The 24391-nt window shown below is 40.2% G+C and overlaps 1 protein-coding gene across 4 annotated transcripts; it reads right to left on the bottom strand.

Moving 5' to 3' along the window:
- On the bottom strand, positions 1 to 17766 carry TIAL1 (TIA1 cytotoxic granule associated RNA binding protein like 1). Of its 4 annotated transcripts, none has more exons than XM_041461017.1 (12): positions 17502 to 17766; positions 10956 to 11052; positions 7582 to 7731; positions 7230 to 7284; positions 6832 to 6919; positions 4852 to 4927; positions 2822 to 2930; positions 2448 to 2543; positions 2279 to 2363; positions 1864 to 1987; positions 1248 to 1387; positions 1 to 381 (listed from the first exon to the last, which is right to left on the bottom strand). In XM_041461017.1, the coding sequence occupies exons 1-12, from the start codon at positions 17528 to 17530 to the stop codon at positions 264 to 266; spliced, it is 1167 nt and encodes a 388-aa protein (XP_041316951.1). In that variant the 5' UTR covers positions 17531 to 17766; the 3' UTR covers positions 1 to 263. The 4 variants fall into 4 exon arrangements, with proteins under 4 accessions (XP_041316951.1, XP_041316952.1, XP_041316954.1 ...); XM_041461018.1 differs by having other exon boundaries at positions 7582 to 7680; positions 17502 to 17765; XM_041461019.1 differs by lacking the exon at positions 1 to 381 and adding an exon at positions 1647 to 1739.
- Positions 17767 to 24391: the final 6625 nt, after the last annotated feature.

Raw genomic sequence — 24391 nt, 5'->3', positions numbered from 1 at the left:
TTGTCTTTATTGACTTTATTTTTAATTTTTGTACACAAAGAAAAACATGTTCATATCCATCATGAACAAAAACTTAAAAAGGCAGAACTAGAAGACATTTGTGTCCTTCACCAAAGCAAAGCTGTGCTAAAGGTTCCAAACATTTCCATTTTTAAAATAAATATTTTCTTTTTTTTTTTTTCATTGTCTACATTCCAGTCTTCAGAATGTCACTGGAAACTGCAGCCTATCATGAAATACACACTTTTAAACAGAGTCCCAGCTCACTGCGTTTGGTAGCTTGCCATACCATATCCAGCTTGGTTAGGTATTACAGGAGCACCTTGTCCCTGGGCAGGTTGAGCACCAAATCCACCCATCCAGGCAGCAGATGGAGATTGGCTTAAAAAGAAACAGGATGGTTAAAAAAATGGGGAAAAGCAACTTAAAAAAAAAAAAAAAAGAACAACCAAAAAATACATACTTCCTACACAACTACTGATATGAAAATAGAACAATTTCTTCTTCTTTTTAATGAGTAAATCAGGTTAAGCTCTACAACATGTGATTCCTGAAAATATCATGAGCTGTTTAAGAACAAAGGAGAAAAAAACTCCACACACCTTGGGTACCAGCTGGATATGGCACCTGCCTCCCAAGGCATGAACACACACAGGTGGCTGGAACTCAACATCAGTGATGCAGAAATGCAAGAAATACCCAATACCTCATGGGCATGAACACCAGTGATAGCCCTATCAGGGCTTAATATGTTTAACTGGCACCAGATAATGAAGAACTAGGCAAACAAGTTATTTCAAAATTATGTTAAAACAAACAGTTCATTTGAAGACTTCAGTCTTCAAGAGATCCATTATTAAAAGCCCACCCAAATTCTGGAACTACATAAGTTAAAGTGTCTGTGTTCCTTCTCTCCCTGTAGGCAAATGTCTGGGCTCCTGGCTCAGACTCACCATCTCAAGTCAGAATCCAGAACAGATTTAGATATGAGACAAGACCACCACGCAAAACTTTTCCACACTGGGTGGTCTTTGTGCCTCCATCACACATGAATGTGCCATCAGCTGCAAGTCTGAGTGACTCACCCCAGTATCTGCTCATGGCAAGCACTGAACATAAACTTTATAAGCACACAGGAGTTCCCCCCTAAAGTTTGAAACCTTGTACAGTCTTTGACCCAAATGAGCCTGAAACTTAAGCTACAGCACTCTTGGAATATTCTAAAAAAATTAAATATAATTACTCACTCTACTCCAAAACCCTGTTGATTCCATGCTTGGCCATACATTCCATATGATGGTACTTGCCACCCATTAGCCATATATTGCCCATACTGTTGTGGATTTCCATATACTTGGCTCCATTGTCCCCACTGACTGTAATCCACCTGCAGAAAGAACAATCCATTGTACTTCAGATTCTAGAGATGGTTTACATTGCATTTGTGCTGCTGAAGGCAAAGTTTTGGCTATATCACTCAGAGAGCTAAAACAAGCAATAATGAGATCTGAAAAATAAGATGTCACTATGACTTAATTAGATCCTTGTACTGAAAAATTTATTTGTGTGTGCTTGAAACCCCAAAGACTATTTGGTTGGACAGCCACCTAATCTGCAGTTAGCAAAACAGCAAGAATTAAAATTACCTCAAAGTTTCTCCCTATCTTGGATCATATCCAGAAGACAGTAACAGATATTCCATCAAAATCACTAGCCCAATTTGATGAACTGGAACATAACTGAGACAGAACATGGAATTTCATAAGAACTCCACCACAAAATTTAGCCATTACAACTGGGAAGTCATTACAGGTATAAACACAATTGCTTTTGTAATACAAAGAAAAGGTTAAGTACAGTTACCTGTTGGAAGTTTTTAGTCATATCAGGGGATTCTTTACCCCAATAACATTTAACGACATGTCCTTCAATTGTGGTTCCATTAACTGAAACAATAGCATGTGCTGCACTTTCATGGGTTGAAAACCTAAAAAATGTAAAAACAAACCAATGTTATGTTTTACAGCACTTCCACCTGATTACTTAAAAAACAGTGACTCCATACATACAGGAAATCCAGAGAAAAACATCTGCTTTCACAAACATTCATCTTCTCAGGTAAAAATGTTGGTGGCCCTTTTTACAAGTTCCAAATTATTCTATGAATATATGGTGACAGCTTTTATTGTATCAGGACAAGTTCAATCAAGTGAAATTACAGAGAAATGAAGTGTTACTACATGCACAGGCCCAGAGTTCTTGCTTTCTCTGTCCATACCTGACAAATGAGTAACCTTTTTCTGGAAACACCCTTATTTCCATAATCTGTCCAAACGGTGAAAAAGTCTGTCTCATAAGCTGATCTACAACATAAGATGTTTTTGAATTAGTAACCATCCCGGTGTCCAAAAAGTTTCAATAATAAAAAATAAGAGAACACTTCATACCTGTTAGCCCCGAGGCAATTCCTCCACAGTACACAGTACAATTTTTTGGACTTGACTGATTTACTACATCTTCAAATCTCAACTGTTTTGTATTATCTATAAAGAGAGAAGGCTGGTTTTCAGCAGTGGGCTGACAGTAACCTAGACACTTACCTCGTACACAAGCATGAATTTCACATTTAACAAACACATTATTAACAAATATAAAATATTTTATGACTGTGTTGATACAACATACCAAAACAAAATCTAATCAAGATCTGGAAGGCAAGCTAATATGTGATTTAAGTGACATGATTTTGGCTTATGTTTTATTCCCCCACTGAACAGTGAAAAGACAGCAAACACAACACATCATGACATGAAGCTCTTACTTTCTTGTGTACTTTTGGGGGCTGGTGGTTTCCTTGTTGCCCAGTTAGTTCTGATCTGGCGGCCTCCCAACCACTGGCCTCCCATGTGTACAATAGCATTTTCTGCATCCTGAAGAGATTAAAACAGAGATTGTAGCACTTCCAAACAAAAACCATGTACAAATCTACTCCCAAGACTTGGTCGTCAGTTAATTCCACTGACAAAACCAGTAACAGTACTCAGAAGGGTACGAAATCCTGAACAATCATAGTAAGCAGACAAACATTAATTAACATGAAAGCAACTGGCTACAGAGAAGGTCCTCAGAAGTCATTTGGTAAAAAATTCCTCCCACCCATTTTCTCCACAGGATAGAAACCAACTGCAATCATATATATGTTACCTGTATACATACATGTACACACACACACATTTATAACATATATACCATACAAGCATCTGCATTAGAATGCTCAAAAGCTGCCCAAAAAAGTGGGAAAGTCACACAGATGTCAGAACCAATCACTGAAATAAAACAACTATCACTAAGTGTTTCTTTTGTTTCCTGGAGGTGTGCAGCCAATGCTTTGTAAGTTCTTACATGTTAAAGTCATTGTATGAACACACATGAGAACCCATGGCCCACTTTTTATCTTGAACATGAAACTGAAGACAATCTTTAAGTTCACAGTGTATGCAGAAACATCTGGTAAGCAAGGGTGAGTTTGCTAACAGCTGCAAGAAGGAATTTGTCTCCCAATTGCTTTGGAAGAAGACAGGCAGAGCCAATAGTGCACATTTGAAATGCTTCTCCAAGGGCACAAAGCTTAAGGAAAAAACTGTCATGCACAAGGGACAAAGAAAATGTGGACAAGTTAAAGGTGAGCTGCTCACAGTTAGAATTTTCTTCTCCAACTCAGGACCTTGATCTTTCTAGGTTTTAATTATATTGAGTACTCATTTTGAAAACACATAAATACGAAAATGGAATTACAAAAGATGACCAGTAAGAAAACAAAAACTCAATCCCAATGATAAAACCAAACCTCCAGACAATGAAACACCCCAATTGATTCAAGCACCCTTGGCTCCTAAAACACGGTGAATACATAATGAACTAAGTAGGAAAGGAAACACTCTGTGATGTATCTTGCTGCTATCCTGCTTAAGGATCACAACTGAGACAAAAATGGAACAGAGCCCAAGCCATAACTGATCCAGTCCAATGCAGGAGTTCCATTTTCTCTTAACTGTGTTATGCACTAAGATCTCAGGCTGTAGTACCTGAAGTCTGGGAGCATATCCCACTTCCCTGAATCTAGCAGAATTACACATTGTGAAAAACAGGCCTTAAAGTACCAGCTCAGGACTGTCACACCATAACCCTACAGATGCAGCTGCTGTGGGAATGAACAGCAATCAGGACATGAAATTTAAGAGTACTTTTAGTACTGTGTTTAGAATTCCTCCATTAATTTCGTAATACAAATTTCAAATTGGAGTTTTTATGGCTCAGTCTAAGAAGAATCCAGTAACTTTAATTCCAAGACTGTTACAGTTCCCCCTGGTCACAGGAACCAAACAACTGTATGATAAGGGAAGAGGGGTACATGGAAATAGCAGCTATTTCTTGCTTTTACAGCTGTAAAACAGAACAAAGAAAGCACAACTGGAAAAAAACACACTAAATCAAGGCATTCACTTGCAGTAGCTTATGGCATTAGCAAATCTGAAGAAATTACAACTTTTTCTCTGATTACGACATCTCCAGGTAACTGTTACAGAACATCAAAAGAGAACTGACATGTAGGACTTCTGACCACACAAACAGGCTTTATGTGCCTAAAATCCTGAAACTGTGAGTTTTTTCCTCTGCAAAATATTTAAGGAAAATGATTCAGTTTCCTCACGTTGTCCTAAACATACATACAGCTCCTGTACATGTAAGTTTGTTTCCCTGGGTGAAGTCTAATAAACAGCGAATACATAAACAGGCAAAACTAAAAATGGAAAACAGGAACTATTTTAAAACTGCATTGTGATTACTCACCAGTTTGTTATAAAAAGATACAAAACCATAGCCTTTTGACTTTCCAGTTGCCATATCTTTAACTACCCGTGCATCCCTGTGAAAAGAAGCACAGCTATATGAGGGTAGTATTGATAACCTGCAAAATAAAAACTAAAAGGAACCACACACACTGTATTGTGAGCATAATTTTTTCTTATAAATTCAGTTAGCCCTAAAACTACAGTCATTCCTGAACTCTCCCTATTGCTTCTTTACCTGTTAGAAAAAAGCAGTAGGACAAAAAAAATAACATGTAATAAACATGCAACCTATGCACATAACCTATACTGGCTATAACTAGAATGTTCAAATTTGAAGTATAAGAGAAACAAAGTTTCCTTTTCTAATATTCTATCGGCTAGGGTCCTCTAAGGTTTACTGTTCTATAAATTACTGTAACAATTCTATCTAATTTACCATGCATTTTCTAAATAGTTAAATGTCTTCTGCCTAGTGATACAAAATATATGAAATATTAAAAAAATCGAAAAAGAGGAAAAAATAGGAATTAAAAGGCATACATGGCCTGTTAACAGATTTCTTTATTTTTCTTGGTCAATTCTCTACCATCATTTTGGAGTTTGGGTAGCTGTAAATTTTGAAAAATTGACATTTTCAGAAATTTAAGAAAGGAGAATAAAACTAACAACAATGCTAAGCACACCAGTACGAAAACAACAAATTTACACAGAAATTTTAGTGAGTAAGTTAAAATGATTGGAAATATAGAACTGCACTGAATATAGAATGTTAAAATGTAAATACTAAAATATGTATATATAAATAATGTATAATAAGAATAAATAGAAATGAGAAAAAATCTACAACTGAGTTCCAGTGTGCACAGTTCCTTGCAGTTAGCCTTCAAGATCCTGTCCATTCTTATGAGCAATTCTGCAAAATAACCAGAATGCTATTACTTTTAATTGTGACTTGGACTTTAGAAAAACTGCAGGTCTCAGGTATAAATATAGATTGAGAAACAGAAACCTGAATTATTCTTTTTAAATTGATTTTTAAAACAGTACTACTTACCACATTAAGAGACAAAAAGCAAAGTAAACAAAACAGCAGAGGTAAGAAATAAGATTTATGATTCATTTAAAAATATGCGTACAGAACAAGAGAAAAATAAGAATTTTGTTCTTAGAAATATATTCCTGTAAAGTAGTACAAAAACGTTCATGTGCAACTTTGATTTTTATAAAGATAAACGGATAAAAGATTAACAGACTTTTTTGTAGCAGTACTCTTTAGGACATATATACTTTAGCACTCTCAAAGATTTTGTAATGTTAAATATGCTCAATTAGAACATCAGGTGATGCAGTATCACCTGAATGGTCCAAGAGAAGTTTAAAGAAACATTCTCTGAACTGGCAGAAATGTGCACATATTGTAAAGCCACCATTCTTTCATTTAAGATATTATAATTGTAATTCATCCCATTATCATCCAAAAAAACCAGATTTCATTCTCACAAGTATTAGCTTTTTCAAAACATTCCCAAGTTATTAACTAGCTGCTTTATAGAATTATATTTCAATTGCCCAGTTTTCCAAACTGCCTATGAAACGCAGCAAAAATGCACAGAAAACACACCCAGGATACAATATATACCAGTTGTCAAGTCACTACTCTGTACACATTCTCAACACCAAAAAAATCACACTTAGAGCAGTAATTAAATTTTAATAAAAGGTTGAAGGACATTAGCATATAAATTAGGTTAAAAGCACATTGCTTTCAGCAAACCAGAGCACAATTACATTACTGTATTTACAATGTGAAACACACTGAGATACAACCCCTCTTTTCTACCCACCCACCCACCCACCACAAGGAAATGAACAGCAAAAAAATTATCTCAATAGATAAGAAATAACATTTCAACTTAGAAACACATTTTCACTATCACATTTTCTGACTGATAATGGAAATGTTTATAATGATACTTACGATATTTTACCAAAAGGAGCAAATGCTGACTTGATGTCTTCTGTTGTTATTTCTGGACTTAAATCCCCAACGAACACATGGAAGTGATCTGCAAATAAATAATTTATGAATCAAATATTTAACTGCTATCTAAAGTTTCAGCTCCTGAGAAAGTGATGCTCTGCACACAGCTCTGGGAACCAGGAACGCTCAGGATTCCATGTGAAGAGCAGCAGCAATTTAATCTGTCCACTCCGGTTTCCCCAGTTGTAAAGCAGAAACAGAAGAATTAGTTTGCAAAATTCTATTAAACACTAGATGGGAAGGAGAGAAGTTATGTTTAAATGCATTTACAATAAATTATTACCACTTTGTGAAGTATTTGTGCAGAAGTGATACTGTGGCATTACATTACTTACTGGATGTATCTTTTTTCTGGCTACTTGGTGTTGTTGCCCAGTTTACTTTGACCTCCTGAAAACAAGTATAAAATTTAGTATAAATTCAAAAAATTCTTACATTTTATAAGTTCATTCAAGGGTGGGTTACAACTCTCAACATTTACTAATCAACATTTAATATAAAACACCATCATAAACAGAAGATCACAAATAATACATTTCCTAAACAAGACTTACTTTTTTATATCAATACTTTTAAAAGATTATATTATCAATATTTAATCTTGGTAAAACATCTTCAATGGTTTTATTAATATTTTCACACAAATCTATATTCTTTAAATCTAAGATTACCATGTGAGCAACTTACCTTTCCCAAAATTTTTCTCCCATTCATAGCAGCTAATGCAGCAGCTGCATCTCTGTGTTCATAAAATTCCACAAAGCAATAAGGGTCATTGCTTGTATGCTGCAAAACAGAAAATCCAACAGAAGAGTTGACCCTTCTGCTATCGGGTTGCTGAGAAGAAAATCCAGGAAAATATATTACTTACAGCTAGAAAGGTTCAGAATGATTTGCATCAGATTTATGAAATAGCCTTTGACATTACACTTAAATGCAAGAATTCTTAAGATGGATTTTTTATTAAAGGTCTAGCAGTTTCTGAAGGATAGCTTGCTTGAATGAGGACTGAAGTTTACCGAGCTATAAATAACTGATCAGAAAAGTGACCTGCAAACTGGATGGAATGGGGGGGGGAAAGGGAAAGAATGGAGAGAAGAAAAAACTGCCTCACACATATACTCAAAGCTAGAAAGGTTTATTCCCCAGACATATTTTCACCAATTTTCTCTTGCCCTACTTAAGAAATCTTTCCTTTTTTTGACTGAAAACCACCAGCAGGCAGCAACCTGGAACCTGCACAGTGTCAGTCTCAAGTGAAAAATGCCAAATGACTGGAAAATAACCTTTTAAAAGAACTCAGAATAGTCTGACTGAGAGAAAAGGATATTAATCAATTGACTGTTAGCTTGTTAAACCTTGAGTACAACCTGTTTTTGCAGGATGGCCTATCAAATCACCTTTAAAAATACTCACTGACAGAGGTCACTGAAGTAACAATTGTACCAGAGTATAAAGTGCAAAGAACAGAAGAGTTTTCTGAAAAGCTGATCAAGTGGAAAGGATGTCGAGAAAACCAACTTGAACACTGGATTTGATCTACCTCCAAGATGTAATGAGTACAAAAACTCTAACCAAAACATTTCCATTAACTATTCAGCACGTGCATGGACCAAAAGATGATAAATACTAATATTACCCTAACCAAGTTATTTCTCACATGGAAAGGGAAGGGTCTAGCAGAGAGGAACTGTTCTGGCATCAGTATTCTCACTATCAACCTCCCCCCATGTGCAGGTAGAACACAGCTGTAACACAAACTAAGAGAAGCCTTTTCCAGCACTCCTATTTAACTTCTCACAACCCATACACACACTGATGAACAATTCTAATCCTTCCCCCTAACAATGGATTGTACAGCTTAAACATAGTTCTGTCTACTCGTGAAGCTGTGAAGATGCAACAGTTGAATGGATCACAAGGCCTTTATACACCTAAAATGGTCTTGGAGTCTGAAGTCATCCTCCTGAACACTGTCACTACCTGGGGCCTCTAACTGATGCACAATGAACAGATGAGAGAAAATACACCTGAGATCATAAAAAAAAGTTTCAGTCACAAAGTCCTCTACAAACACACTCACCTCAGATGCCCCAAAAAAGAAAGCCTTAATTCACCCCTCCTCCCACACAACTTTGGGAAACCCATTTAAGGCTTCTTTAGGAAATTTGGTGTAGTTTATGCTTCAGCTGAAGTACAGTCTTTTAGATTGCAGGGAGGTCTTCTTTAGCACTGAGAACTTGTCTGAACATGAGAAGAATCTCTTGTGCAGACACTCAGATCTTTAGGTGTTCAAGCCATCTACAAATACTGTGCCAGCAGCCTGAGTATTATATACCCCCAAAAGAAACAGCTGAAATTTTTCAACACTTGATGTGTTCATGTCATATACTCTACAAAAGAAAAAGGATGACTTGATACACCTGGCTAAAATGGAAAAATCACAGGTTTTTAAAAGGTGAGGGTGGTACTAACAATGGTAAGAACCACCTAACCATGACACAGGCCCTAGGACAGGTTTACCACACACTGTAGAATGATGGACACCATGGACAGGTCCTGTGACAGCTGCAGGTGCCAGTGCAGAATCCAACCTGCACTTCTGCGACTGCTTATTGGCAGCTGCTGAGATCAGCCCAGTGCAGTCACCCCTGTGTGACTGAATACAGCTGCCAGCAGTTTTTGTTTATCTACTTGTCTCATGAAGATGTCTCACTTATGGAATGATCTTAAAACCACAAAGCCTCAACCAAGATAAAAACGTTGGAATTTCTCATCTGATCCTCAAGAAACCAAACTGCTGCTAACAGCTCTCACCCAGCCAAAGGTGGGAGCAGCAGCGCCTTATGTCTGTAAAGCACATGACAATCAAAACTGTTTCTTCAGAGAAGAACTAACAACTGTGATCTGTCAGCCTTCTGTTATTTTTCTCCAATAAACTTAAAGCAAATCCAGCAGAGGAAAGTGTCACATGGGAAACTATTAGTCCAGACAAAGATGAGAGTGATTAAACAAGCAGCAAGTTGATGATTAGCTAAAAACAAAGAAACAAACAAGCTGTGTGACATATTGAACGGAGAAGAAGCCCACAGGGGAGTTTCTGGTAGCATTCCTAAAGAAGTCTGATCACAAGACTTGCCTTTTAATACTTTCATTAACAATCTTGACAGAAAACTAATTTAACTGTCCTCAAGAAATCTGTAATTACAAGTTAGTAAAAAGCATAAGATGTAGTAAAAAGTATGAAGAGTATACAGAAACCAGAGATGAAGGAGCAAAGCTTAAACCTGGCTGAAGCTCAGATTAGTTCCTGCCTGCTCAAAGTTTACCAGTTACAAATGTAAAAGGAAGAAAAAATACCAGGGAGAGAGAAATTTTGTAGGATGTGTCAAAAAGCTCAAAGAAATAGCTGCCAACCATAAAGGTACCAGAGTATTTACAATGGAGATAAGAAAACATTAATACTTACCAACACTCTGTGCAAAAGACTTTATCTGCAATACTATGGAAATTTTGTCACTTTGTTTCAAGGAAAAATTAATTTAAGAACAGAGAGGGGCAGACAAGAATTATTTGTACTGGTGCAGACAAGAGGTATTTGAACTAGTGAAGAAAAAGTTGAGGAAGAGTCAAACTTATTTTGGAGGATTTCTTACTTTTTACCAATAGCAAAGAACCATTTATTCAAGAGGGACAAGAATTACTGAGGCTCATGTTCAAATAAAGTGAACAATGTACAAAATAGTCATGAATAACACTTGAAATAATAAGGTTTCTGATCATCAGAACAAAGTGATTCTGCAAAGAGGGGGTAACAATCTTTTAAATAAAGTGGAATCTCACCAGCAGCTGATAAAAGGTATGTCAGGGCTACAGGCAAAAGCACAGGATTGCACAGACCAGGTCTCTCCTGCAAAGAGTTATCCCCAGAGCCAAACACAATCAACCCAAAGAAACCCACGGCCAGGAATGTCAAAAGAAGCCCTCAACTTCATTTGTTTTGGACAACTTAGGATAAAGTTACATTACATTTGCTACCCCCCAGATGTGGAAGGCCTTACCTCTGTTATCATTTTACAGCTTTTGCATGGTCCAATCTGGCTGAATAACTGAAGTATGAGAACCTCAGTCACATCTCTGGAGAGGTTTCCTACATAGCTACACAAGGAAACAAAAAACCAAGATTTTAAACCAGAAATTGTCATATTTTAAAATCCAATTATGGTTTTAAAAACTTAAACAACTATAAAGAAACTCCCTTTAAAACATCTCAGGTATCTTAAAGACAATATTTACTAATTATTTCACATTTTTAATGCAATATTCATGTGGTTTCTAAATTACAATGCTGGCCACACAACTGAGAAGTGAAGCTCAATGCAGACAACGCTGGACACCAAGACCTAGTGCCAATCATTTCCTTGGCACAGAGATGTCAAAAGCATGAAGAACATTGCTCAAGAATGTTGTGCAGAACAAGCAACCAACTGGGCAATGATATTTTAAGTTTCACTTCCCACTGAGTATCTCATCAAGAATACTTCTGAATTTGGGTACAAACACACATCTAACTCCCATGAGCTCAGGAGCAGCTCTCAGACAAATTGTGCTGCCTTGCAAACAACCAACTCAACTTTTCTGTTTTCCTGAGCATTTGGAAAGCCAGCCCACTCACCAACAGACAAGGCAATTTAAGCAGCATTCTGCCATAGGAATGCACTGTACAGCATCTATCTCAACAGCTCCCACCTTTGTAATACCCCCCAAAATTCTGGCAGTGTTATTTTAATATCAACCAGACTTCTTGATTGTTGTTAGTTAGTAAATCTTGAGAAATGATTCCAAGTTTTGAAATACTTATCAAGTTTAGATCAGAGTCCTAGATTTAGCAAGTCACAATAATGGCTGAGAAAGTCATGAATGCAAAACTAAATTCTTTTTAACAATGTGACTAATTTGTAATCAAATTGTAAACAAAGTGATCAGTTATTGTCACAGTAACAGATGTCACAAGCCATCAGCAGAGGGACATTCATCACCTTTACAAACAAGCCTATCAAGGCATAAAGAATTCAAGTGCAACCAAAAAGATGAGCAGAACCTTCTGTGATTTAGAAGTTGAAAGAATATACATTTTACTAGTTTTACTCTGGTCAGTTACAGAACATCATAAAACTGCAAACTAAAGTCAGCCTGACCTGTTAATGCAGTGAACATAAACATGAACAAGCCTTTCTTATTGCTCACAGACAAATTAATTTTGAGTTAACTAAAGGTGTGCTCTGAAATTGCTCTGAGAGGCAACCCTTGACAATTTTTCAAAAGCCAATTGTGTTTGACAGCTGGACTTTCATCCGGATCAGCAAAATTCAAACGGACACTGTTTGTTTTCATCAGAACACCACACAACCTTATCAACAGATGTTTGTTTATGTTCTCCTTTCAGCAACTGTGGGGCAATTCTGCACTTTCTCAGCAGGACTTCAATGCTACAAGATCCAGAGTGACTTTCTGAAGTACCACCTGAATATAGAACAGCCACTAAAATCCTTCAGGTACTCATTATTTTCTTATTAAATACATATGAATTAACACAAGTCATTGACAGAAGCCTGGATTGTTATGAAGCTTTTCAGTAGAGAAGTTAAAAACTGCACAACTCTTAAGACCCCTTAGAGGACAAACTGTCCATCTCACTGACTTTTCAGTTCTATCCTGAAAACTTAGTAGTTAAACATTTATGCTTACCTTCTTTCTGAAATATTAACTACATTTTTGTTAATCATTCACCAAGAATAAATTGTAAATCACTAATAGCTTTTAGTGGAAATATTAACCTTTGAAGATACTACTAAAATCAGATGGCAAGTGCATATCCCAGGAGGAATTCCAACATAAAGGGTCAGTTTATTGCTAGTACTGTCTTCCTCTGTATGCTGCACAACAGCATTCATTAACACTGAGCCTTCACAGCACACTGATACAGTAACACTGATATGAAATTAACACATTATTTCTACTGAAAATCAGATACAGTAAGGAATACAATTAACACTAACAACAACAACAAAAAAGTATCATCCTCTTCTGCATAATATTAACATGTATTTGGAAAACACAACAAGTCTGAAAATCAAGCTGGAGAATTCCTCTTGGTCGGACAAAAATTTTAAAAAGAAAAAAAAAGCCAGGGAAAGCCATTCCTCAGTAATCTATTCAACTAAGGTAATAGAAGTTACACTAACTGCTAGAATATTTAAGATTTAATAGTAAGTGGTTTTTTGATACCACCATGTTTTCAGTGAGATAGTTGTAACAATGTTGCATCATAAACCTTAGCTATGAAACAAGCTGCCTTTTCATAAAAATCAGGACCACCTTGACTGCTAGATTCAGATGGGATGTGAAATCCTACTGGTCATTTAATTCCCTGGATGCATCTGATAAATTCTGCCTTGGTGCACAATATTACCATTAGTCAGAGGCATTCCCACCCTTCCCAAGTTGCTAAAACTCAAACTTCAGTAACACACCCACTGAGAATACTGCACAGTAAAGGTTCATGCAGCAAGGACAACACTCAGAGAGACCCAAATCTCTCTTATTAAATGTAAATCTAGAAATACAAATCTCTACAAATTTGAAACAATATGCCAAAAAGTAAGACTTGATGGTTACTTTCATGTCTTTAAGCAGACTGGAGTAACATCACCTCCTTCAGTACAGTTAGAGACAACTTAATAAAAACATACAAGCAAACACCTTTAGTGTGAATGTCTGAATGCTACAGAACTAAAGAAATCAATATATTCACCACATTAGGAGCAGACACCTCACCTTTCTGGAAACACAAAACTTGGCTCAGCTGATGCTAATCACCCACTACACATGGCCAGCCTGTGGTCAGCTTTCCCCTTTCCAGCTCCATTTACACGCGATGTAATACAACAGCACTTCTACTTCACTAAATCAAAATTATCCACAAAATTATCCACCACACCTCAAGAAACCAGAAGATTCCTAACATGCTATTGTACTGTATTTCAACCTTTTTGGACTGATATATTCTAGAGGATGTATTGTGCAAACTTTTTTAAAATTATGAAACCCAGCAAGGCAGAAGCACTTACTAAACTCTTATAGGTGTCTTGGATGATGTGACAGGGCAGCAAAAGTTGTGGCTTTTTGCACACAGGCAACCGTGTTTGCTCCCTTCTGCAAGCCTGAAGCACTCAAACACCAATTAATAAGCAGCTCCCAAAAAACCCCAACAACCTATAGACAGACAGATGTCCTGACACATCTATTTATCTATTACACTTCTGAGTGCTGCTGACAACACAAAGAATAACAAACCACTTGAAATTCAGAGATGTTGTAGAACTATCTAAGGAACACAAGGGACATGTATCAATCCATAATGAGTTTTGGAACTCAACTCTTTGGCTTGAGCAGCAAAACTCTCTTTTGGAAGGTAAATAGGTTTGCATTGCATCCTAAACAGGGAGGCAAGAAAGGGACATTTACAACCACTACTTTTAGGTACACAAAACTCCTTTACACTCTTTTTTTGAGGAAAAATAGTAAGTTTGATTTCTCTCTCACACGGGCAACACACAAGAAATGGCACTTTCCACATTTAAAAGAGGAAATAATGATAAGCAATAAGGTAACTGATGTGCTCAAGAGCCCACAGAAATTCTAGAAACCTCTGCCTAGTGCTTGTGAGCTACTGGAAATAAAATGATACCAAGAATAATCCACTATGCAGCCTCCTCCAGGAGACAGCATTCCTGTAGAGAGCTGAACTGAGAGGAAGTTCAAGAGAAACGAATCCGGGTGAAGCTTTACTCCTGCACCTTATCCACATTCCAGACTTGGAATACAGCATGGCAAGGCTGATGAGATAGCAGCTGTAGGCATGCAGTGACTTCAGAGCAGTCCCTGAACAAACCACAAAAAACATTTCTAAAAACTTTAACAAGAATATACAACTTTGCAACTTTACTGGTTGCCTGCGAGAACCGGTAACATTAGCAACACATCAGGTTTCTGATAGTTTAGTTTTCACTTTAAAGTAGAAGCAGGACTTTGATACAGCCTGTGAAATCTAACTACTCACACAGAACAGAGCTTTCAAGTGTTCTATTTAAACAAAAAACAACCCAAAAAAATCAGAAGCTCACAGATCATTTTAGGACCAGCTAAAAAATTACATGTGGCAAATCATGCAGAAAGGCCCCCACGCCTGGAAAGTTTTTTGGCAGAAAGTATCTAAGGTTATTCTTCATGTTTCTATAAAGTTAAGAAATAAAAATGCAAACAGTGTCAGCATTCTATATTAAGCCTCAGAAAATATTCTGAATTCTTAGAGGTTTATGACTGACCTATCATGATGGGAAACAACATAACAGCCTTGTAAGTACTGTGAATTGAAACAATCCTCATTCCTGAGCTGGTTAACACTGGCAGAAATGTTGAGTGAACAAAGGTAAGGTAGGTTTTGTTTTTTATGAGTAAAAAAAATGGCTTGCAACTGTTAAAAAAGAAAATTCCTTCCTAATTTACAGATTTTGGATTTCATTTATTCCACCAGGAGTGAAAAACTAAGACACTCATAGAGTTCTGCTTACACTATCAATCAAGTGCTTTTGCACATGGTGAAATAGCTACTGAAACAATTTGTTCTTCATTTTCTCCCCCCTCCCCCTCCCCAAATAAACCAAAGAATGAAAACTTAGAAGTTCAACTAACAATATTTTTATTTGTTTTTCTTGGGGGACACTAAGTTTTATTTATGAGATCACAACTTTTCTATATGAAAACCAGTGCTCAGGATAATAATCCTTAAAACATGCCTTGCTATTCTAAATTTAAAGATATTTCAGATAAAAAGCAGGGACAAGAAGGTAAAATTTAAAAAATGCTACAGCAAAATTTTTGTCTTCCAAGCAAAACGCCTCCAGATAATTACAGGAAAGTAACCCTTTGTGATTGTGGTTACTACAGAACTACTAAGAAATTCATGTGCATGCTGTTTATTAGTTTAACAAATGAAACAGTCACACGTGTGCAATAAACTATTTGGGGCAGCTGCAGAGATGCTAGTTCAGACATCTTAGTACAAATTTATTTTCTTCTTGTTAGTAACTAAGTGGGTTAAGTCAGGTCCTTGATGGATGTGTACCCATGGCCAATGTGGTACCCAAACTTGTTAGCACTAAAAGAACATCTTAAAACTTAGTGGGAATATAGCAATTCTTGAAAAGAAAGAAAATGAGCCAATAATGAAGAAAGGAGCCTTGAAAATAAAACTAAATAAAACACTGTGTGGCTCTGCTCTTTTCCCTCCTCCTGCTCTAAAACCACACTCCAACCTAGGTCCGCTCTGAGGGCCAGGCAAACTCAGATCATTTGGGTAATCAACACAAAAAGCATTTCAGATCTGCTTACTTAAACTGTGCACCTCAGGGAGCAAGGACTAAGTACTTATACCACACTATAAACGAGTTTAAAGAACTTTTGCAGACCTAGAAAGGAGAAAAAACAAATTGCCTTGCGAAGCCTTAAATGCCAAGTCATCATTTTGGTAGTGAGAACAGTATTGTGAGACATTTTACTCGGTTTCAGTAGTTTCTTTAGAGTGCCTTTCAGTCCAGACTATCTCGGAGAGTTTTTCTGAAGGCTACTGTCCTGAAAGCTAAATAGACAAAGATTTCTTTTGCCGTGTCCTGAGCTGTGTTTGTCATCTGGGCAGCCCGAACATGAGCCTGCCTTTCTTCCAGGGACAGCCCGAACGCTGCACCGCTCACAGAGCCCGAAACAGCCTCTGGCAGCTGCTCTGCAAATCTGGGAACTGCTGAAAATCAGCAGCAGCACAAAATCCCTGCTCTCAAGTGGCCAACCACAAGTGCGAGCCTCCCTCCCTTAAGCCAACAAGACAAAGAAAATTCATCAAAACCACATCTGCAAAGCTGAGAAGTACTCAACAGCAACCCCAAAACGCTCAAATTTGAATTTTCAAGCAGAAAACGAATGACAGCCACCAAGTGACTGAACAGCGCGGAGAGACACGGCCAGCACACAGTTATTTCTTTCTGCTGGGCCCGATACCCTGTTATTGAGCCACAGCGTGACACGCTGGAGGGAAAAGCGATCCCTCCCGCTTTCCCGGCGCTCCCCATCCCTCCCACCGCCGGCAGAGCACAAAGAACTTTCCCAGCGCCGGGACCGCCGTGCAGGGGGGGCCCGGGGGCGGCCTGTGCCCCCCGGGGAAGGCTTGGGACCCCCGCCTGCACCTCCAAACCCCCGGGGACGGGCCCCGGAGGCTCCGGGGATGGACCCCGTTACGCGCCGGGTCCAGCTGAGCTCGCCCGTGTTTTTCTCGGATCGGTGCGGCGCCGTCTCCGTGCGGGCCGCGCTCCCCCGCCGCTCCCCCTGCCCGGACCCCGCTCCCGGCCCTGCCGCACACGCTCTGTCCCGCTCGGCCCCCTCCGCTCCCCCGGCACCCCTGGAGGCCCCGGCCCCGCTCCCTGGGAGCGCATCCCTGCCCCCGCCCCGCTCCGCCCCGGGCCCGCTGCCCACCCCGCCGCCCCCTCCCCACTCACAGGGTCCTGGGCTGCCCGTCGTCTTCCATGATGGTGGGCGAGCGCCGCTCTCCGCAGCCGCGCCCGGGGGCAGCGCCGGAGGGGCTCGGCGGCGCACGGAGGCGAAGGGAAGGTGAGGAGGGTGCGGGCGGCCCCGGCTCCCCCCGCTCCGCGTCGCCCCCGCGCCAGGTCCCGCGGCCGCAGATCCCGAGCGGGAGAGGGAAGCGGCACCACAAAATGGCGGCCGCCACCAGACGCTCAGGAAGCCGCGCTCTGCGCAGGCGCCGCCCCGCGCGCTCCCGGAGCCGCTTCTCCTTCCAGGCCCCGCGGGGCGCGATGGGGATCGTAGGCACGGGCGGGAGAGGCGCGGCGGGACCCCGCAGGCTACTGGGAGTTGTAGTTTATCTGGCCGCGCATAGAACAGCGGGACGCCGGGAGAGAACTACAACTCCCGGCATGTCTGGCGCCAGCGGCGCCGCGGGGGCGCGCCGGGGACGCCGCGATTGGCCGCCGGCAGCCCGGGAAGATTCGCTTCGCCCCGATCCCGCTCCCGGTCCCGCTCCCGGCCCTAATCCCAGCTCCAGCCTCGGGCCCACCGAGCGGGACTGGGGTGCCAAGACTGCGCTGGAGCGCGGTGTCACCGTGTGCGGAGGACAAGCGGCGCGCCCCGCTGTGCCCCGAGGCTCATCGCGGCCATCCCGCGCGGCTGGCCCTCAGCGGGACGCGCCACCGCGGGCAGCGACAGCCGCTGGAAAAGGATGGCCCGGCTGCCGGGGGCTCGGAGCAGGCTGCCCTGCGTGTGGCAGGGCGCTGGGACCAGCTGGTTTTGTAAGGTCCCTTCCAGCCCAAAGCGCTGTGATCCCGTGATTCCCAGTAATTCCCATTTCACGTGCCACATACCTGTGTGTGTACACAAGCACCGAGCAGTTCACTGGGAAGATTAAGGGGTGTGTGGTGTTTAGGGGGCCCACCGAGAGAGGCAAGTTGGGAATTGCCAGTGGGAAATGGGTCAGGATGGCTCTGCACAGGCAGAGGAAGAGCATCCTCACATGCAGCTCCTGCAGAATAATCACAGCTCTCTCACTCCGCAAAAAAATCCCTTTGTACACGTATTGAATATTCAAGTACTCTTAAATATCCTCTTCCTAAATAGTAATATCACAGAGAAAACTGCTTACATAGTTATCAAACTCAATATTTTCGTGCCTGCTGCTGTCACAGTAGTGTTCTCCTCTCTTTAATTTAAACATGCGAGACTGTTGCCAGGCACATGTTTCTGGTAGAAGTTTTTGTAGCACATGGGTGCACAGAGAGGTGGATTCAATAACTCTTAAAAATGTATTAAAACCAAAGCAGTTTGAATATGTAAGGAATTAGTGCAGTACTCTAAGCATGGATTTTTGAATAGCCAGAGATCTGCAGGTAAGGAATCTCTGTGTCCAGTGTCCAGCAGGCATCAAAGACTTTTTTTGTTGGTCTACAGGCAGTAAATGCCAGGAATTCTTGTAGTCCTTGCTGACATTTTCCAGTGCCTGCAGCTCCAGGAGATGATGCAGCAGGAGTGGTGTGGACAGAATGGAGCCGTGGCACGCAGCTCTGACCATCATCAGGGTGTACAGCACTGCCTGACTGCCAGGTCCCTGGCAATGTGTTTTTGTCTAATGCAGCAATAAAAAAAATAATAAACTAAAGTTTTTTTTCAGTTTCAGATATATTCAAGGTCCCTGCAAAAAATGGGTATAAATATATAAATTGCTTTATAAAGATAAAGCAATTATACACTGACTGAGTCTTCAAGCATGTACTGAGTGTGAAGTTTAAAACTTCACTGAGGGTGAAGTTTTTCTACTGGGTTTGGGATTTGCAGCATTCAGAGTGTTGGATAGCACTGATCTCAGGAAAAAATCTCTGGAAAAAAATAAAACCTCCACTGTGCAGCTGTGTTTTCCCATTAACAAGTACCTCTTTTGAGATTTGTTAATGGGGGGATCAGAGCCAGCCAACATGAGATTAGGAAAGGCAAAACCTGCTTCTCCTTCTGTGAGAGGGAGACCCACGTGGTAGATGAGGAAAGGCTGTGGATGTGTCTGTCTGGACTTTAGAAAAGAGTTTAACACCATTTTCCACCACATCCTCCTGGAGAAACTGGCTGTCCATGGCTTGGACAGGGGCTCTGTTTGGTGATAAAAATCTGGCTGGATGGCTGAGCCCAGAGAGTTGCCCACATGCTACGACAACATCACAGTTTTCACTGAGTATTGACTCCAGCAAAGGAATTGTTTTGCACTTACCTCTTGATTTATCTCTGTCAGAGCAGCCAATCTACTGGGAATTGTTAGCCTGCATACCTTATTCTCAATTCCAAGTCTGGCAGCTCTGCTGTGGCAGTGAGATCTTGCAGAGATGGTTTGTTGACTGGTCTTCACCTCAGCTCTAAAATCAAAGCACTTCTGATTTTTTTTTTCCCCCTACAGAACCCACATTTTACAGATTTATGAAGAAAATCAAGACACAGGAAAGGTTTGAGTTCTTAATCTTGACCTCAGGGTACTGTAGGTCCTCCTGGGAGGTAGCACAACTTGGAATTAGGAATAGGGATGCCCTGGGAGGCAGAAACCAGTGCTGCTCTGGCACTGCTGCTTCCCCAGAAGGGAGGAGGAGGGGATGGAGCAGGAGGAGACGAATTTGGGGGAGCATCTTTGAGAAGTTGTTCTCACCCAGCAGAGGCACTGCAGGATGTGGGACAGTGAGGTCAGAGCCCTCAGGGAAGCAGGCACAAGGAAACTACACTTAAATACATTTTCTTGCTCTTCATCAGCTTTTCTTCAATGGCAAGAGAGTTAGTCTTGATATCCAGTCTTTTTTAAATCTAATTACTTTGATTTTTTTCTTTCTCTACAGATCAAATTATCCTTCTGAAGAAGAGGAGGTGTGGTGAGACTTAAAATAACTCTTCAAATATGGACAATTTCAGATGTGTAACAGAAGTACCTGGGGCAAAATTTGGAGATCTCCTCACAACTGCTACCCAGCCCTTGGTCAGACTGGTCAGATTCCTGTGAGCTAACTGGGAAGTAGCACAGAATTATGGAATACAACCAGGAAAGGAGCCTGAACTTAAACCATGTCCTGAAAACATGCTTTCCACTCCTGAATTTGATTTCTTTTATTTATTTTATGTATTTATTCTCCCCCCCAAAACCTAATGCTTTATCTAAATGGAAAGTCTTTGGTTTTACCTGACTTAGCTGGGAGGTTGACATCTACAAGGAGACAGGGCTAATAGTCTGAGCTATTTAAATTTTGCAATACAGACACAGCCAAAGCTCTTCCCTCACAGAAAACGCGTAGGAAACTAGACCTAGGTCAGGATGGGAGCTGAGCAAAGCAAACTAATTAAAAATAATTCATAAGTAAGCAGAAAAGGAATTGTCAAATAACTAAAACTTCTAAAAATGAGAAAACTTAAATAAGGATCAGTTTCCTGCAAAAAATTACTCTTTTATTTTGATATCAGTTACCTTTTACTAAGAGGAAGAAATCTTACCTGTAGGTCAAAATCAGAAGAGTAATTTCTCTTTTTTTCATAGTTCATCAAGCCCATCAACTCTTCCAAAAATTTGGTTGTAATAACTGAAAACAACCAAAAAAAAATAACACCAAGAAAAAGCACATTTCATTACAGCTTTATGTATCAGGGGAACACCCTTTTTCTTAAAATTTCACCTAATTCCTCTGAGCTGAAAGTTTCTCATGTGGAAGTATAACTTAATCAGAAAGCATCTAGAGCCTTTACACATGGAAAGGTCATTCCACCAAAAATAAACATAAAGACGCTGCCAGTCTACTGGAAGTTTAGTTCAAATGCCATCCAGAATTTGTCATCTGTCAGCTTCCTTGTTTGCAGCAAGAAAAGACACATGTATTCTAAAATACAAGAAAACTTTCTGTTGTGTCACACTGCTCCTATTTGATCACAGTCTAAACTCTGAACAAGCTGGGATGGGATCCCAGAGAGCCAAGAGCAGAAAATGTGCCTGGCAAAATCAGGGAGTTAAAGACACAGACAAACTGATGCAGTGTTGCTTTCCTAGGTTCACAAAAAGAAACTTTGAAGGTTGCACCACCTCTGCTTTAAAAAGCCAGAAGCTTCACAGCATCTTTATTTCTGTTGTGAAACTGAAGAAAAATATTCCTAGTGAACACAACTCCCTGGACATCTTAACAGGAGATATCTGCTTATCACAATTACCCCAAACTTTGATTCTTGCAGCTCAAGAGTTTGTTATACCAAAACCATGAAGCAGAGCTGTATTAGACATGTCTTCATTTGACTGCTCAGAACAAAAAGAGATGTTATTCCAAACATGTTTGTTTTTAAAATGTATTTCTGTGCATTATACATACTTCATAATCACTCAGCATCTTTGTTTAATTATGCTAAATAATGATGAGCAAGAACACTCTCATTGATTGTACATTAAATCATCATTCACTGACACATAAATGCACCATATTACAAATACACAACCTTGCACAATCTCTTACAAAGATTTTGTTTCTGAGACTTTAGCCCTGGAACAAGCAAAAAGGGGATCCATGCACACAGATAAATTGTAAAAATATAGTGGGGATTCTGTGCAAAAGTCACCTGGAATTATTTGACTAGTGAGGCTGGAAACCTGAAACCTGAAATTCTCTTCATGTATTTTCTTTTGAGAAATTTCTGGCTGCATTCATGTTAGACAGGCAAGAAAGTCATGTAGGATATTGCTGTCTAGACACTATTAGATCACAGCATCCCACACTGAGTGCTCAGTACAAGGGCTCAGTCATGCAAGATTCTTTCTTTTAATCTGTTTATTGCTCTGCTGGGTCTTGCTGCCTGCTTGATATTGCTGCAGACTGCTCAGCTCCCTCTCTTGCAAGTTCTTCCTGGATGTTCAGGCTTGGCATTGCTCCCAGTGAAGATGTGGAGCTAAAAACCCGTGGTGAAGTACAGAGAACTTCAGTCCCAGAACCACGTTCTGCTTCTGTTGATTAAAGCAGCAGAGAGTAAAGGCTTAAAACAGAACTCTCAAAGCAAAAATTTACACCTAATGCAGGATGGGTTTCAGGAAACACAGACACGGAGCCAGTAAAATTCTCAGACAAAAGACAAAAAAACACATGCAGTGATCTTGTGGTATAGAGCTGAACTGGGTGCAAGAAATAAAGGTTAAAGGCTCTGATCTGGGTAAGAGCCACAAGACCTGAACCACAATCCAGTGCCTGCCCTAAGCATGGGATTATTCTGGGATGTTATTTAAATTTTTCTACACAATGGCAAAAAAGTAAAGATTTTTCCTTCTCAGTGAAGAGCACTGACAATTAAGAAATCTCCAAAGATTTTCTTTGGATGGAAGAAGAAACCAGGGCAGCACTCTGCTGCTTCTCAAACTGCTCTGGCTCTCTCACCTTGCCAAGGCAGACTGTTTTGGCACCCCAGGATGTGCTGAAGAGTGGAAGTGATCTGCTCCATTTAACTGCCAGGCCACATTCCCAGCACCAGGGAACACAGGGAGGGCTGTGCTGTCCCAAAGCTTAGCAAGGATATTTCCATGCCAGTATAAACCTCTAGAAATCAGATCCACTGTGTTTATGTGTTTTGCACCATTTTTTTCTAATAGAGTTGATATTTAAACCACAGCATAGATGATGTTCAGCCAAAAAAAAAAAAAAAAAAAAAACCCAAAAAACCAAAATGTGAGACTTTAGAAAGATATGAGAAAATTTGCAATATGCACTTAAAAACAAAAATCTAGTTTTCCAGTGCCCTGGACTATTTAGATATATAAATAGTGGGAAAGGAAAACAGCTTTGTTCTGGGGAAAATCAGCCAAAGATTGAAAAAAATCCTTTTAGGTACTACAGACTGAAATTGCAGTTGTGTAAACACAGACAAGCATCACCTAATCTTCTGTTTCAGAAAATTTATTAAATTTGGAAAGTATTTCCCTGCAGCTGCTCTGAACTTTTTATGCATGACCCAGGTTTGTCTTCCTCTGAATCTGTGGAGATGCAGTCACAACTCAGCCCCTGGAGCAGAAGTGGAGTCCCCAATTTCCTGCCCCTCTGCCCTATCAGGTGACCCTGCAGCAAGGATGGCGGAAAATAAAATGTGATCAGGAGCTGCAGATTACAGTTTTCAGTTCTAATTTAAGAAGGGAGTTAGTGGCAGTCCAGTTTGACCTGCAGGTTTTCCCTCTGTGGCCCTGCTGCAGGACCCCTGGGCCATCCAATCCAACACAAACCATGCCCTGAACACCAGACAGAGCCACTGCTAGAGATGGGATTTTTACTCAACTCTATTAGCAAGGAAATTAGAGGAAAATTGTTATAATAAATAGTCTTTTATAAATACCTCCTCTGGCTGTTGTTTTGTTTTTATCAGGAGTACGCAGACTAGGATTTTCCACTTGGATTTCTTTACTGCTGAAGACTATTAAAATTCACCATGGCAAAACTCACTTTTGCATGAGGATACCTGCAAGCATGGTTTTGTTTATAACTCCATCTCCTGCAGGTTATTGTGCCAGTGAAGATTTGTGCTGACTTCTTGGCTGGTTCAGATTTCAGCAGAGGCACAGTGATATTCCCCATTAAAGGAATGTGTGGGTTCTGTGCTGCCAAAGGGTTTGAGTTTTCAGGTTTTCGTTTTAGTTTTTAGTTTTTCCGACTGGTTTGCAGCATTGAGTGGATGTGTCAATGCCTCCATGGATCAGATGGCTGATGCACTGAGGAGTAACACTGTCCAGAAACCCTCCCCTCACCTCTGCCCATCCTGCTGATCCATCCTGTGTGATGGATTTCCTAGGTAGGCAAACAGCAATTGTGGTGCTGCAGCTGTGGGATATCTTTGGAGGGAGCCT

The sequence above is a fragment of the Pyrgilauda ruficollis genome, unplaced genomic scaffold, assembly GCF_017590135.1.
Source record: "Pyrgilauda ruficollis isolate IOZ18807 unplaced genomic scaffold, ASM1759013v1 scaffold15, whole genome shotgun sequence".
In the NCBI taxonomy this organism is placed as follows: domain Eukaryota; kingdom Metazoa; phylum Chordata; class Aves; order Passeriformes; family Passeridae; genus Pyrgilauda; species Pyrgilauda ruficollis.
This window is presented reverse-complemented; position numbering and strand designations above follow the sequence as displayed.